The following is a 17799-nucleotide window of genomic DNA, read 5'->3' on the forward strand; positions in this document are numbered from 1 at the left end:
CCTCAGATTCTAACTAAATGAATGATATACTATATGGTGAAAAATGTAATCTCCAGTATTATTGTATAAAACAAATACATCTATTTAATGGTTGGTATGGTGTTACAGACTTATTTCACAAAACCAAGGCAGTCTTACTTTTAAGCCTGTAACTGACTTGGCTTGGATTATCCTGTGCCTGAGCAATTTCACCCATGAATTAATGCACAAAGTTTCCAATTCTAGTAAAATATCTTTAATTAAAGTGTAGAATAGTGCAGATATGGGGCTAGACTAGAAAAAGGTTAATGTTCATTACTGTTGTTCTGGATCTGAAGACAAAAGTACTACAAAGAACCTGAACCAAAGCTTGAGTTCTGTCTTACTATGGATTAAGTTCTATAAACTTTAACAAAACAGAAGAATTAGGTCATTTAGACTGTCAAAAGTTGATGAATAAAATATTTTCATTGTGAAAGGAAATAAAGTTAAAAAAAAAAACCTGACCTAATGTATTGTTTAATTACAAATAGAGATTTCTGGCTTATGATTATTTCCTGGGGGAAAAGTGTAACCATTTTTCTGAGGTGGCTTTAAAACAAAAGTCTTCATATCTGTCATTACATATGACAAAAACTGATCAATTAACGTAACATTCACCTTATGCACACAGGACCACAGAAAAAATTCTGCTCATATGAGAAAGAAGCAGTGATCAATGTGCTGTTTCACAAATATTGTATTTAATTCCTTGCTTACTCAAATAACTTAGCCAAGGTTAAGATGTAATCAGAATCTATCAATTGAGAATTACAAATCAGTTGAAGAAAGTAACATTTTTTTTAATTTGTTTCAAACCCATTTCCATATACAAAGCTAATTTATTATGTACAAAATAAATGTACATTCTTAGAAACTATTAGAAACAAATTTCCAAAGGACTAAAAAAAGTGCAAAATTTTCAATTATTATCTTCAGTCATGCTATACAGAAATAAATCAAACATTAGCTCATATACACACATTGGAAAAATTTTAAAATAACACTCGATGTAACAAAACAAAACATACAACTTATATATTTCATTTTAAAAAGATGAAGGGAAGAATGTATTGCACCAAATTAACAGTAACTTCATTATAATGAGAATAATCAAAATTACTTACATATCTTTATCGAGTCTAAAACTTTCTCAATTTTAAAACCCTTTTTTTGGCATACAAATATTCACTGAGTCAGTTCTGCACAGTCAATAATTAGATATAAATAAGGCGTAATATTCTTTTTCATGGTCAATTCCAGTAGGAAAAATGAGAAGGAACGTTTATGATAACTAGATAACTTTTTAAATTAAATATTTAAGTAGCAGCACAATTTGCAATTTTTTTATATGTAATTCCGAATTTTCAGCTATCCTCTGAATTGACTATGTGCAAATACATACACACACACACACACACACACACAAACACACACATGCAAGTCACTGTTACCCTCCGTGTTAACACTGAAATGCTCCTATTTAATCTGGGTACCAGAAAAATTGACATAAGAGACAAATCATTTGTTTGATATTTTTCTGTCATAATGGATTCACTTCTATAGCAATTCATTTGATAGAAAATGATTGTCTGGCTAGATCTCTGATTAATTTTTGCAATTTTTTTGCTCCAAGTCTTTAAAAGCATAATAGTTGGGGGGAGAAAAGCCAGACCTATTAGGAGTTTCTGAAGAGAACAGACCAGCCATATTGTTTTCTAACAATTTTTCCTTTGTAAAGCTAACTAAAATAAATAGTAGCCACAAAAAAAGTTTAGTTATGGTACTTATGAATTACAGAAAACAGTGAAAAACAGAATAAGAAAAAATGTCTAAAATGTACAAGATTTTTAACCGTAAGATCTACTGTAATATGTCATAACTTTGGAAGAAGTATGGAAACTATTATAATTAAGTAATTTATAGGTTATCTCAGAAAAGCAATCAAAATCCCAAAGGAAGAAATAAAATTATTCTCTTTAATCCTTATGTAAGAAATTAAGGTTGAAATTCTTTTCCATAAAGTCTGACAACTGGTATCTCCTTACCAGAACCACTATCTCAAGTGTTTATTAATATAATTTTAGCATTCTGAAGAACAAAATAATATGTCTATCACAGATGAGTTTCTTTTTCTTTAAAATGCAAGAAGAGTATTTCTTGAATTTGTAGGTTGAGCCCACTAAATCTTAAGCCACACTGCTTATACAATATAGGGAAAAGTTTCTAAGGAACATCAAAAATAGCATTTATCGTTAACTAGTTAGTTCACTGGTTACCAGAACCTCTAATTTTAATACATGTTGAAATACATTATTACCAAAATAAAATTTTAAAAGGTCCAATTGGAATAACACTTTTTTTTAAGTTTATATTTTCACCTATAAAATATAATTTTATTTTCCAGTCTCACCTAATTCCTAACTTGTTTTCTAATCTCAAATTACAACACTACATTGTAACAGTATTATAACTAGCTAATCACTTTGTACACCCAAAAATAGTTATAAATTTTAAATAACGAGACAGCCATATTATAAGTGAAAACACACACACACACACACACACACAACATACACACAAAACTCCACTAACAGTCAACTTTGAAAACTGAATGGGTAATTCTTTCAGTGACAAAATTGTGCTGTTATTATTATTATAATATTTGTAAAATAAGTTTCCAAGGAAACATATTAAAACTATACCACGGAAAACAAATGTTGAATTAGTGACTCTCTACTTGCTTTTTTCCGTTGAATTTTCAGTTCATAAGATTGTAGGCATTAAGACAAAAGTAAATACAGTTACATTTCTTTTTTTCACTAAAGCCATTAGCTTCATAGGTCCAAATCTTGCAATGTGTTCAGAAATTACCTACATGTGACAATTGTCAGTTGAGATAATCTAAGATGATGCATCTGAAGAATTACTACAATCTACCAGAAAAGTATCTAATAATATGGCCATTTTTACACAAGTTTCTTGTATTGAAGAAAATCACTTAACTGCTATAATCTGGGATGGACTTATATTTTAAATGTAGAAAATTGAATTGTTTCCAATACAGGCCTAAATATCTTAAATGTTAATGCTTTATTTTCTATTTGTAATACTAGGACATTTTGTATGAAAAATTAAAGATTATTTCCATACAGAGGTTATACCGACAAAAGTCATCAGAAGTGGAAGGAATTTATCCAATGCTTTTAAATAGGAAAATTCTATTGATTACTAGCTTCAAGGTTACAAGGGATCTATTAGGTTGGTGCAAAAGTAATTGCGGCTTTTGCATTTATTTTTAACCTTTAAACCACAACTACTTTTGCACCAACCTAATAAATGGTTTTTAAATATAGCATTTTGTTACTCATGCTTATTATTAATGCTTTAAAACATTACCTAATTCAAATATGCAAATATTCACTGACAGTCACTAGGAACTAATAAAAGCAAACACTTATTTTTAAGGTAATTATTAATTACAATTTTCAAATATGAAAGGTCTGAAAAGGGTTTATGATAATAATGCGGAAGGAAATTTGGTTTCCATAGCACGTAATACAAAGACAAATGGGCATTCCAATCAAGTTTTTGATAAAATGTCTCCAAAGATAATGATTAAAACTGTTTTCAAATAAGCCTGTGAATATTAGATCTGATTTATAAAAATGAGTGAATATAATTTCTACAAATATTTTAAGATTTAATATAATAATCCTGAGACATTATTTATTTTATACCAAGAACATCAAGTAAAGAGATTCACAAAGTCCAGAGTAGTGCCTAGACTTCTGTAAATTTATAAAACTTCATTGACAAGTCTGATCTGCAATCTTTGTTAAGAAACACTGGCCTAGAAAAATGCTAGATTCAAATTAAAGAAGTAAGGTTGTGGTCAGCATTTTAATAATATTTAAATGATGATGCCTAATGTCATAAGAAAAAGTATCACGAGAACTCTGATGCAGGGAAACTCTCCAGAACAACGTTCTCCATGGGGTAAAGTTTAAAACAAATGAAATGTCAACTATACAAAGAAATGAATTAGGTAAAAAGAATATTGAAAATGGGTATTTGCTGAGAGTGATAAAAATATTTAAGACTGGTCACTTACTGGGAAAGAACAGTTTCAGTTGATTAGAAAAACTGTAATTAGGACAAGCTATGTGTCTGGTTGATGAAGAAAAACAACAGGTTAGATTTAGAAAAGAAAAAGAACATACTTCATTTCTTGTATCAGTCAAAAGCTATATCCTAAAAACAGGTTAAAGAACTTATTTATGGAAGACAAGTTTAGTGACGTATTTGAAGAGACCAACCTACACACACACAGCCCCCATGACACTACATATTATATTTTTATTTAATATAGTCCATGCACTTGCATCTTTCCATTGGAAAGGTGATAAAGACAATACTACTCATTTTATAAATATAAATATATAAAAGGAGCTAACTTCTTCAAATTCAATTTAAAAATTTCCATTAGTGATTTCTTTAGTAGTAACAATATAAAATACACTTAAATGTAAAGGCCATGAGTTTATCATTAAAGAAAAATATGGTATTCAAGTTCACAAATTTATCTGCCTATTCCTATTCAAGAAAAATAAAAATCTTAAATTAAGATTCAAATTTCGTATCTAAATTCTAATTTACTATGAGGGCACACTTATTCCTTCAGAAGCATGAAACTGATTTTCAATACCAGTTCTTTAAAGATAATTTTTACATGCCTTACATTGAAAAAAAAAAAAGCCTCACTGATATTCCTTGCTAATGACGAATGAATACTTGGTATTTTCTCTCCTACAAAAGGATATAACCTAAAAATAGCACTGTGACCTAAAGAAAACTGATAGAAACTTATTCATAGCTGATATGAACTTCACAAGCTTAAAAGATTTTAAACCAACTGGGCAAACTTCATTTTCATATACTTTTCTAATTTTCATGCCATGATCTATTTTATCTTCTCCAATTTTACCTAAGTAATGACAGAATACTGATTGGGGAGAGTTGAAAAAAGTCTTATAAAGCTTCTTTATTCTCTAAGTGAGTGCAACTATTAGGTTTGCATACTTAACCTCACTCTCTAAAAAGTAAAATTATCATCTTCATATAAATCTCTCATCACCAGGATGCTGAGATTATTATTTCCATCATCACCAGTGTTAAGAAACAAAAGCAGATGAAAAGTTCTGCAAAGACAACAGACTTTACAATAGCCAAGTTGAGATATTATATTGATTACCTGAAATGTCCACCTGTTATTCCATTCCAATGATACTATTAATATTATCTCCCATCATACAATATAGAAATAATTTCTATGGATATCATCTAAAAACACCAGAATCCCCCCAAGTATATCTTTCCACTGATTTTATCTAGTGATTTTTAATTTAGTGGGCTAAACTGTTTAAAGGAGAATATTATTTGACCAATAGTTCTACTATTAGGTTGGTGCAAAAGTAATTGAGGTTTTTGCAATTATTTTAAACTTTTTAAACCGCAATTACTTTTGCTCCAACCTATATTTGCTGCTTATTAAATAAACTTTTAAGTTCCATTCCTCTAGATTGTTGCTAGTATTCTCAAAGATTTTCCTCAAAATTCTACATTTTTGGTTTTTACTTTTTGGACAAAGTAATATAAGATGTAATTCTACTGCTCTGAACATCTACTGTTAGTCTAAGTAGGATATCTACTGTACTGTGAACAAAGCTCCCCACTACTTGTGCTAAATAGTAATTGTGATAAAAATTCTTCTAGTATAACCTTTTATTAGTCCTGACTCAAATAGAACAAATCTATTCAAAAAGCTTCCCTAAACAGAATCCTTTACTTGTTACAAATTTTTTACTCACTCAGAGGGTTATAAAGAAAAGGGTACTAGGTATTGTAGGCAACAAGGAGAAAAGAATTGCAAAGTAAAAATTTCTCAAAGATTCAATTGAGATGACAACTGGATGTAAGGAAATCTATGGTTTGTGGAATGAAAAAGAATATTATTATTTTAAGAGGCTATTAGAGTGAAAAGTCTTACTTTTTTCTGATCACAGACCCCTTTAAGAAAGCCAAGGGACAATTCATTCTTGAAAAAACTGCAGTTAACACACAAAATTTTTACACAGTTTCAGGCGATTCATAAATTCCCACAAGCCCATAGAATCTCAGATTAAGGACACTCATAGTTGTAAAAGCTCTTTGACCTAACACAAAAGATGACCTTATAAAAGCACTAGGTTTAACAATCTCTGAATTCCAAAAATAAATCTATCAGCCTTTTACTACAAAATCTTGAATAGTAAACCATAATGTAACAATTAGCTATGTATAACAAAATCAATTGCAATCCTAAAAGTTATACATAACATGAAATAGAAATGTGTTATTTTTAAAAATTACTACTATATCTAAATGACTAGTTTGAGTTATACATATCTTTTCAATTCACTCATCACATGGAAGTCCTACATAAAAATGTAATATATTTGGATATCATTGCTAACTCTTCTAATTACCAGGGGAAAACAAAGCATTTGTTTAGTAAAGAAAAAGTCAAGAAATTTTGAGTTTTGCAGATATAAATTGTGCTGCAAATGCTACTTAAAGGAGTCAACTGTCAAAATCATAATTAGCATTTTCCTTAGTTGTATTACTAATAAAATACATCTGCAAAATGTATCTCTAGTTTCTTTTATTCCTACTCAACCTTTATTATTTAAGAATAATAATACATTTCAATAAATTTTCATTAGTGATGTGCTAAGTAGTAGTGGAATGAACCAATGTGCCAGTTTTAATAGTCTTATTTTCAACTTATGAAAACCTGGAATTTATACTTAGTTTTAAAAATCCAAGTATGCAACAGATACCTCTAAAATATTTCCTCCAATCAGGAGTTCCACAAATAAATTGGTGTATTTTTAAATAGGGTGGTCAGTATACAGGAAAATGATTAACAAAAGAATGCTTTATTAGAAATACCTTAAATATTGCTCTTTAGAATAATAAGCATATTGAATCTAACTTCTTCATTTTTAGAAGTTTGTTTCTAAAAATGGATCTAATGATCATTAGGAACAGACCATTAAATCTAATTAAATGTATTTTCTCAAATCCATCTTAGTGTAGACCAAGAATTAGTTAATAAGATTGGATTCAATGATGTTAATCAGAAATTTTTACAGTGAATAATAATACAACCTATATCCTTCTACACATACCCTACCAAATTTTGGTAATCACAAAGTGATTTTCAGGGATAAAAGCCCTGAAACATTTCAGACAGTTGAGAGATGTGGTTAAAGTGACAAAGCAATAAATCAAGTTTCAGTTACCCATGACAAAAGATGAAAATAATAATCACTTGGAATCTTGAGTATTATATTCAGTTTCTCCAGATGAAATCTGGTTGAGTCGTTTGCTAGAGCCCCATAATTTTCGAGAAAGCTGACCTGAACGCATCTGTTTAAAACAATACAGAGAAATGAAGAATAACTGATATTAAGAAAGGAAAAAAGATAAATGAAATTCATAAAGACATTAATTTTGTGAATGCAAAAAATAGTTTTGTTAGCAGGATCATTAACATTTTAATGATTCTTGATTAATAATAATTAAAGAAAGGCTTTTCTCTGCATTGTCTTTCAGTTGAGAATGGTATAATGCCAATATATAACTTTGTAAATTAAATTTCCCAGGTATTTCAAAATTACCAGACTCTTTTTTTTTTTTTTTTTTTTTTGCCCCAACATCCGATTTAATGGAGGTTTGCAAAGAAGTCAAAATTACCAGACTCTTACTTTATATACTAACAAAAACATATTTCACTTCATTAAAATAATCTTTTCAAATTATATTTAATCTAGCTGAGACGACACATAGGTTTGCAGATTTTCTCCTCTTGTATGCAGTACTATTAATTCCAATCACAGAGATAAGAAGTAAAATAATGTTTTGATGAAAAATTAATTTTTTAATATTTGATACAAAAATTTCAAAACATAATATTTAACAATAGAAAGATAAAAAGTAATTTAGAAAACAAGAATAGCTCTTTAAAGGTAAGAATCATATTTTGTCTATCATTAAATTTGGACCACTTAGCACATTTCTCAACATATAACAATTATTAATTAAATATTAATTCAATCAGTGAAAAATGCCCCTCTAAAAATGCTTATACTTCTAGGTGGCGAAAAAAAAAATTCCATGTGGAAAACAGTTCTCAATCTAAGTATATGATTTGTTGGAATTACTTTGCCAAGTACAATCTACTTTTAAATGATGATTTGCCTGGCACTCTTTTTTAATGGTTACTTTTCTAGGGTACATTTATTGGAGTGATAAAAGACAAGCCTCATAAAAAGACACCGTGGCATGGTAATTTTGCATTTTAATTTCCAGATGTATTCTGAGAAACTTATTTCATTAATCTATTACCACTTTACCAACTGATTTATAAGTATAAATTACATACTGACAGTGTAATATATAAAACTGATACATTTTTTAAAAATACACATTAATCAAGATTTTGATCTTTTAGATATAGATCTTGAAACAGAAACCTTTTCCTAACTATTGATCTATTTAATTTCTACACTATCACATAGAATTACATTTTAATTATTCAAGATTCTAAGTATTCAATTAGATTATTTGCTAAAGTAGGTTCATGATTCAGCTGATACATCCAAAGATGTAAAACAGATTAAAAAAAATACTTTTGTTTAAAATCTACACACAATTCAGATTCTATGTGTTGTAGACTACATAAATCTTTCAAAGAGAATGAAAAACTTATTTGGTAAAAATAACACAACATTGATTGAGGCCTATGAAATGAAGCTGCCTACATGTTTTTTTCCAATCAATTCTTAAAAGAAAATCTGTGCACATATGTTCATTTTTAAAAATTTAGTAAAATCAGAAACTGATAAATTACTCAAGGTGAGGGGAGGGCAGGCAAATTTAAAAGGCATTTGAGTAAACTACAGAAAGTGAAGCATTCTTGAAGAGTAAAGTCTGAGTTGAGTTCTTCAGTAATCTCATTAGCAGAGGGCAGGAGGACACCATTTATTTGGGAAATTTTCTATTACTATTGAATAGAAAAACGCTTAAAATATTTTAAATGTAAGTGAAATACCAAGATAAAGACTTGCTGCCCTAAAGGAACTGTTACATGTCAGACTTAATATTGTTGCAATCATTTTAATAAGACCTTTTGCTTAAATAATATCCTGAAAAAAAGGATGACTAATGAAATCTTAAAATATTTATAAAACAAAAAGGTTCCTGTGATCTGTGATAGATTTATTCTAATCATTGACAGTGTGTTATTCAGTAATGTCTTCTCTTGAAACAACCCCTACAAATGTCATATTTTAGATTTCTCAGAAAAGACCAATGGTACCAATAAAAATTTATCATGCTTAATTTCATGCTATTTAACAATAAATTTTCTAGAAGAATCACTAAATTACTTCACTATGTTTTCTTAAGAACAGTGTTAGATTTATGGAATGTGCATATTCAGTAACTGATAAACTACTAGCATATAAATTTACAGTGACTATAGGAAATTTATTGAGAATTAGCACATTACATGGGGATATTTGTAGCTCCAAGTAAAAAATGATGCTTTTAAAAAAGGACAACTGACATACAGTCATGCTGGTATTTGTTGAAATTAAAGTAAGTAGTTTTATATAGATTAGTTTTTGCATGTTCTTAAACTTCATATAAATGGAATAATTCAGTATGTGCTCTTTTATGTCTGCCTTCTTTCACTTAGCATAATAATTTCTAAATTTATGTTGTTACATGTTTCAATAGTTTGCTCCTTTTATTGCTGGGAAATAGTCCATTGTACAATTATGCCAAATTTATTTCCCTGTTGATAGACATTTAAATTATTTCCAATTTGAGACTATTATAAATTAAGCTAATATGAAGAGAATAAAGTAAGTAGTTTTATTATTTGAATCTGTATTTCACTTCTTATAGAGGCTTTTTTGTACTAAAATTTCAAGAAGAGGTCCTGAATCTAGACTTAGAAAAATAGAGAATAAAAGAGCTTTCTTATTCATATAGAGTGAAACATGGAAACTTCCAAATGTGTGCCTTCAATTATGTCATAATATAAACATCTCTCCTGAATACTAACTTTAATCCCTTTTCATTTACTGACCTTTGAAAATTAAATTTGTTTTCTAATTTGCTTATCCATAACAGATAATTCTGATTCAACTGGAATGAAGGAGACCCAAAGGAATCCCACACAGTACAAGAAATGAAAGTTTTAACTGGGTTTTACCTCAGCTGGCTTGCCAACACCCACTACAATCAATTTGCCATCTTCTAATCCTACAAGAATATGGCTGTATTCTTTGGTTACACACACACAGTGGATAGGCAATCGCATAACTAATGGGCTGATGCTGAGATTCAAACTAGAAGAGAAATAAAAAACACACATATAATTACATGTCTATATAATAGAGTCATAGAACTTTATACCTGGAAGTTAATGTTAAGATAACCTAGTTTTGCATTCTAATTTTACAGATGTTGGATTCATGTTCAGAAAATCTGAGTGCCTCACACACGAGGCCCATTTACAGCATTGTTTAAAATACTTAATAGATTTTTTTCTCTATTTTCAAGATGTTTTTCTTCTAGCCATATATATGAGGTCTCACTAAATGATTTTTATCTTAATAAGTGAAAGTTGGACAAAAAGGGTAAAAGCTCAAAAAGAGTGTGTAGAGAAGTAAGGTCAACAAAATTGGTGTATTTGCTTTGTCTTAAAAGATGTAGTAATTGGGGAGTGACATCAGAAGCATGGTGGCATGAGCAGTCCCCTTGATCTCTCCCCTTAAAGTTACAACAACAACTATATTAAACAATTCAACAAATAATTCCCTGCGCAACAACCATGATTGAGAGATATGCACATTGAAATATCTATAGAGATCACAGGAGCTGGAGCATAGCAAAAAAATAAAACACTCCAGAGCGATCCACTGGAAAACAAAAAAATACCTCTTCGTAGCAACCTGCTTCTGAGTTCACACTCCCATAAATGCCTAGGCAGGGAAAGAATCCATCAAATACCATGAACAACCAAGGTAACTCAGAAAGGAAAAAAGAAAAAGAATATAAAAAAATCTCCAGACAATAAACTTATGGACATGAAAATATGTTCCTTAAATGACAGAGAATTCAAGATTGCAGTTCTGAAAAAAATTCAATGAAATTCAAGACAATAGATAGGCAGTTTAATGAACTCAAAAATAAAATCAATGAACAAAATGAACATTTTACCTGAGATTAAAACTTTAAAAAATAACCAAATAGAAATTCTGGAGCTGAAAAACTCAATATAAGAGATGAAGAATGAAATAGTGAGCTTAGGAAATAGAGCCCAGCAGATAGGAGGAAAGAATTAGTGACATCAAAGAGAGAAATCTGGAAATGATACAGGTAGAAGAGAGAGATTTGAGAGTTAAATGAAATGAAAGAACTCTACAAGAACTACGTGACTCCACCGGAAACAGCAATATAAGACTAATGGGTATACCAGAAAGAAAAGAGAGGGAAGGGAACAGAGCCTATTCAAACAAATAATCAATGAGAACTTCCCAAACAATGGAAAGAACTGCATCCTCAAATTCAAGAAGCAAACAGAACACCCAATTATCTTAATCTAAAAAGGCCTTCTCCAAGGACATTGTATTAAAACTATCAAAAATTAATGACAACAACAACAAAAAATTCTCAAGGCAGCCAGGGAATAGATGCTGGTAACCTATAAAAGAAAGCCCATCAGATTATCATCAGATTTTTCAGCAAAAACTACAAACCAGGAGGGAGTGGAATCAAATATTCAAATTTCTGAAAGAGAGAAATTACCAGCTAAGAATAAAATACCCAGCATAGTTATCCGTTAGATAGAAGGAATAATAAAGACCTTTCCAGACATCAAGGATGATGGAATTTTCTACCACAAGGCCTGCATTACAGTAAATACTGACGGGGATTATTCTACTCAAAACTAAAATGCAAAAGGATACAAAACTATGAGTAAGATGACTAACAGAAAGAAGCAGGACACTGCAACTCTTATTCATAACAGGGCACTATACACTTAATATAACATAAAGATTAAGGGAGGTAAAAAACATAAAAAAAGAAAAAGGGAAGAAGACAATAGATACCACAATTTGTAAATGAACTCACAGCTTAAATAAGAATAGTTTGTGACAACAAAAAACATAAAGGGGAGGGGGCAAAGGTATGAATTTGCAAAGGGGAATGGAGATGAGATGCATGCAGAAGAAAAAGGACTACTGTATATATGAAACTTTCTTCTACATAAACTTAATGGTAACCACACACACAAAAATCCACAACTGAGACACATAATATAAAAAAGAAGAAGAAGAAGAAAAAAGTCGTATTATACCACCAAACTAAAATAACAGACAGAAACACAAGGGCAAAGAAACAATGGAGACACCAAGCTACCAGAAAACAAAAGATAAAATGGCTACAGGAAATCTTCATGTATCAATAATCACCCTAAGTGTAAATGGATTGAACTCACCCAATAAAAGGCACAGAGTAGCAGACTAGATCAAAAAACAAAATCCAACAATATACTGCCTTCAAAAGACACATCTCAACTGCAAGGACAAATACAGACTCAGTGAAAGGATGGAGAAAACAATACTGCACACAACTGGCATACAGAGAAAAGCGGTGTATTCATACTTATATGAGACGAAATCGACCTCACAGGCAAGGGAAGCAAAAGCAAAAATAAATGAATGGGACGATATCAAACTGAAAAGCTTCAGCAAAGCAAAAGAAATCAACAACAAAACAAAGAGGCAACCAACTGGATAGGAGAAGATATTTGCAAACAGTACGTTTTATAAGGGGCTAATATCCAAACTATATAAAGAATTCATACAACTCAACAAAAAAAACAATCCAATTAAAAAATAGAGAACCACAATAGACACTTCTCCCAAGAGGACATACAAATGGCCAACAGATATATGAAAAGATGCTCAGATTCACTAGCTATTAGGGAAATGCAAATCAAAACCACAATGAGATACCACCTCACACCTGTTAAAATGGCTATTATCAACAAGACAAGCAATAAGTGTTAGAGAGATTGTGGAGGAAAAGGAACCCTCATATACTGCTGGTAGAAATGTAAATTGGTACAGCCACTATGGAAAACAGTATGGAGATACCTCAATAAAAATTAGGAACAGAATTAACATATGACCCAGCATTCCCTCTTTAGGGTATCTACCCCAAAAATCTGAAAACATTTATCCATAAAGATATATGTACCCCTATGTTCATTGCAGCATTATTCACGGTGGCCAAGACAACAACCAAAGTGCCCTTCGATAGATGACTGGATAAAAAAAAATGTGAGATACACAAACACACACACACACACACACACACACACACACACAGGAATATTACTGGGCCATAAGAAAAGATAAAATACTGCCATTTGCGATAACATGGATAGATCTTGAGATTATTATGTTAAGTAAAATAATTCAGACAGAAAGTCAAGAACCATGATTTCACTCATATGTTGGAATATAAAATTAAAAGCAAGAAACAAACAAGACAAATAAGAAAAAACTGATAGACATGGTAAACAGTTTAGTGGTTACCCAGAGGGTAAGGGAGCGAGGAAGGGAGGTAGAAGAGGGTAAAGGGGGTCAAATATATGGTGACAGAAGGAGATTTGACTTTGAACATGCAATGCAATATATAGATGATGTATTATAAAATTGCACACTTGAAACATACATAGTTTTATTAACCAATGTCACTCCAATAAATTTAATATAAAAAATAAAATACTATGTTTAATCAAAAAAAGATGTAACATAAAAACATATAAATGTAAAATATATAAAATAACGTATATTGAAAAATATAACATGATATAAATTATAATACCCCATTATGAAAAATGCCCACAGCTTTTATAGTTAGAGAATAAAGAGTCCTATGATGATAATATGTTCTACACTAACCTGATAACATATCACATTGATTTTTCTAATTTGGGATTTTCTTTACAATATCCTGAAATTAGGGTTGTAAAACAAAATGTTGGAACGATATGATTGGGATGGGGGCTCAATACTCTACCACAGGAGAAAGACAAAAATGAGAAGGAAAATACAAAAATAGCAAAGGGATGTTGGTATAGAAGTGATTCTGATTGAATGCAGTTGAGACAGAACACGTTGGCCCGGGAAATGATTTATAAGCAAGGGTTTGGGGAGGGTTCAAGATAGTTTGAGGAGTATAAGTAAGCCACAATCAAGTCTTTTACAAAGGGAAAAAAAAGAGTGTATTTTTCTTTTATATAAAAGACTTTCTTTTAGAGAAAAATATATATAGAAAACATAAAACATATCCACTATTCCAACATCCTTCTCTTCCACTGCATTAAATAACAAAAAATTCTCCACAATTTTATACACACACACACTCAATCATGAGCAGATACATTAGCCTTAAAAATAATTAAGTTCATTTTAACACAATTAAAAAAAAATTTTTTTTAAATCCTAACTTTAGTTTGTAAAAATTCAAACTGTAATTGGACAAATTACGAAATCCATAATCCAGGCTTGGCACTTCCTGGCTATTTTAAAAAAAAATTTAAATTGTGGTAAAATATACGTAACATAAAATTTTCTACAACTTAAAAAATGCACGTGTATATTTTATTTACTAATTCAGGAATACTTTAGCTTCCCCGATTTTTTTTTTCCTAGTTGCCAAAAAAGACATGTTCATAATAAATGATAAAACAAAAGATCAGAAATCTTAGATTTCTGATTTCCACTCTAGATTGAAAGTACTACCTACCACTTTTTCTTAAGTGCTACTGCAATAATTATTATTAATTACCTTTGGAGATCTCTTATGGACAGGAATCCTTGTAAACTTCCCATGACAATATGTTGTCCAATTATACATATATCTGATACTTGTTCCTTCAGGACTTGAGATCCTAGATACTTTCCATTTACAGAAAACAGATGCAATGCATTCTTATCCTGCAAAGATTAGATGAAGAAAATTTAATGGTCTCAACTCAAAACGGAATTTTAATATTGTTAATTAAAACTATGACTATAACACAATGATTATTGGGTTTAAAATATTGGAATAAATTATGGTTATATTTAAAGAGAAAGTGCATGGGCAATATTATTAAAGTTATTTCAAATCAGATTGCCAAGTAAATAAATATTGAAGAACTCTCATTCCTCCAAAAGAATTAAAATCTCATCCAGTTCCCAAAAAACTCTACATTTTGAAAACAAAACAAATTCTCTTAATTTTTAAAAAGTTTTATCACCTAAAGGAAAATAAACATAAAATTCATGGCTTCTTTACTTGTATTCTGGTTTGTGTGAAAAGAATTTAACTTGGTTATAATTTCCACTTAAATTTATAAAGTCCCACATAATCAGAAATCATTTTTGAAATCATATATTACATAGGCCAATAGAAATCCCTAAAACAAAATATAAAAACGAGGGCAAGATTGTGATAGGGTAAAGTAATGGTCAGGAATGAACAAACTGAATAACGAAAGGAAAACATCCTTTTTAAAATATGGTGTTCTTTCCTTCTTCAAATGTCTCATATATACAATGTGGGAAGGGAAAGACAAGCTTGCAGATAGTCTAGCCCTACTGTATGAAACTGTTAGATACCTTGGGGGTGGTCTTTTCTTCAATGCTGGAGTAGATGACAATATGTCCTTCCCAAGATATTGCCAAGTTGGGAATGGTCAGGAACAAAGAACTCTCACAAGGTGGCCGTAAAGTCCTCATGTATTGACCTTTCTGAATAGTATGTATAATCACAGTGCCATCCTACACACAGAAAATATTAGAAAATGAAAAAGACCAAAAAAATACCAAAATAGAAAAAAAAAAAAAGTGGGCTGAATAAAGAAATGTGGAAAACTGAGAAAATGATTATTCCACCAAGGACACATTTACTTAAGGAAAAATTCCAATCTTGAAGTTTCAAAGAGTTTTACTTCATAAAATGCCCTCTTCCCTTAATTAATAGGACCGGTAACTTTCTAAAATAGAATCCAGTCTCTTTTTCCTTTCTGTATTATTCTACTTTTGCAACGTCCTACACAAACACAGTATAAAATGTCTATACTTTTACCAATTCCCCTAGAAAAAGATTTCATTATAAATATTGCTTCTAAATTTATATAAAAATTTAGCATTTCTTAAAGGTGAAATCTTACCCTTGATCCTGACACTGCCATGTCTAGCTCAGTGCTGATGCCGACACTCAATACCTCATCAGTGTGTCCGTACAGAATCTGAAAGGGTTTAGATGCTAAACCCACAGGAACACCTCCCTAATATTAAAACAAAAAAGCAAAGGTAATTTTCTTGTAGGCTGCTTTCTATAAAAAGGATTATGCTGTATTTAAGCTGTTTAACTACAAACTAACATTGCAACTAGTTCTTACCACTGAGTTTATTCACAGTAGTACTCATTCTTGTTTCTCCTTGGATTCTCAGATTATTCTTAATCTTTGGTAATTCAAAAACTTAATCTGAATAGTTTCAAAGTTGATGATTTTAATTTTAATAAGTACATTGTTTGCTCTATTCATTTACAGATTTATTCTTCCTTCACTTCAAAGAAACTTTTAGTGTTATATTTCTGTATACTTTCTTTTTCATTTATTGGAGTACCTATTTCAGGGACATCAATTATCCGTATGCTGATTGGTCTGATTTCTATATCTATCATTCTTTTCCTAATTTCTTTAATTCTTTTGTTTTTACATGTGTAACTCACTTTGATTATTACGTTAATATTATTTTCCATGCTGGTGATTTTATTTTCAGATCAAATCTGTTTCTTGCTGTTTCTACTTTGGATTTACTTATTTGTAATGTATTGGTTTTAATATCTGTTTGATTCTTCTGCAATCTCCCCTTTTCATCTTAAAATGCTATTCTATAATTTCACCTTTGAGGTCCTATTTTACTGAATCAGTACTCTTATTATGTTCTTCTAATAGCATAATATTATTGTAGGAATCTCTCTCCAGTTGAGTTGTATTCTTCCAGAAGAAAGAAGATTCTTTCTTCATCTGCTTTTGGCATGCTTTGTTTGTACATTACTTTCTATAATATAGAATGTTTGAATAGTTACCATGGCATTTATGTTATGATTATCCTAGATAACTCTGTTCAGATCTTTTACCTGCACCATATTATGTGGATTAATTCCCCTTGACATTCTATTACCTGGGACACATTGATCTTCCTCTAAGAGTGTCTGAGTGCTTAATGCACTCTACCTAATTCTTAATAATCAGGTCTTTCCTATATTATTTAAGCTATTGAAGTTACAGAGAAAGATGGACCTTTTTCAAATTCATTTTATAAAGGTTGTATATCCTAATACTAAACATGGTAAAGACAGAACAAAAACAGATTTCACTTACGAGGACAGAAATAATTAAAGCACTAGCAAATAAACTCCTACAGCAAAATATAACAATATACTATGAATTACATGAGTTTATTATAAGAATTCAAGTATAGTTCAAACCTAGGCCACTTATCAACATAATACAGTACATTAAGAAAAAGTAAGAGAAAAACTATAAATAAAAAAAGAAGAGAAACTGAGACACTGTTGGTACTACTGACA

General features: G+C 30.3%; 1 protein-coding gene across 7 annotated transcripts in view; it reads right to left on the reverse strand.

Annotated features, from left to right (window-relative positions):
• Nucleotides 1-17799, reverse strand: part of NBEAL1 (neurobeachin like 1) — a 153103-nt gene that overhangs the window by 1168 nt on the left and 134136 nt on the right. For 6 of the 7 annotated variants that reach the window (XM_033111733.1, XM_033111734.1, XM_033111729.1 and 3 more), the window contains 5 exons: nt 16370-16486; nt 15816-15977; nt 15001-15149; nt 10346-10481; nt 1142-7491 (listed from right to left, as the gene is read on the reverse strand). In XM_033111733.1, the coding sequence (XP_032967624.1) occupies nt 7390-7491; nt 10346-10481; nt 15001-15149; nt 15816-15977; nt 16370-16486 (666 nt within the window). In that variant the 3' untranslated portion in view covers nt 1142-7389. Of the gene's footprint in view, nt 1-1141; nt 7492-10345; nt 10482-15000; nt 15150-15815; nt 15978-16369; nt 16487-17799 lie in introns of those variants that run through there. The other variant, XM_033111730.1, reaches the window with a different exon arrangement.

Source organism: Rhinolophus ferrumequinum, chromosome 8, assembly GCF_004115265.2.
Source record: "Rhinolophus ferrumequinum isolate MPI-CBG mRhiFer1 chromosome 8, mRhiFer1_v1.p, whole genome shotgun sequence".
Taxonomy (NCBI): Eukaryota; Metazoa; Chordata; class Mammalia; order Chiroptera; family Rhinolophidae; genus Rhinolophus; species Rhinolophus ferrumequinum.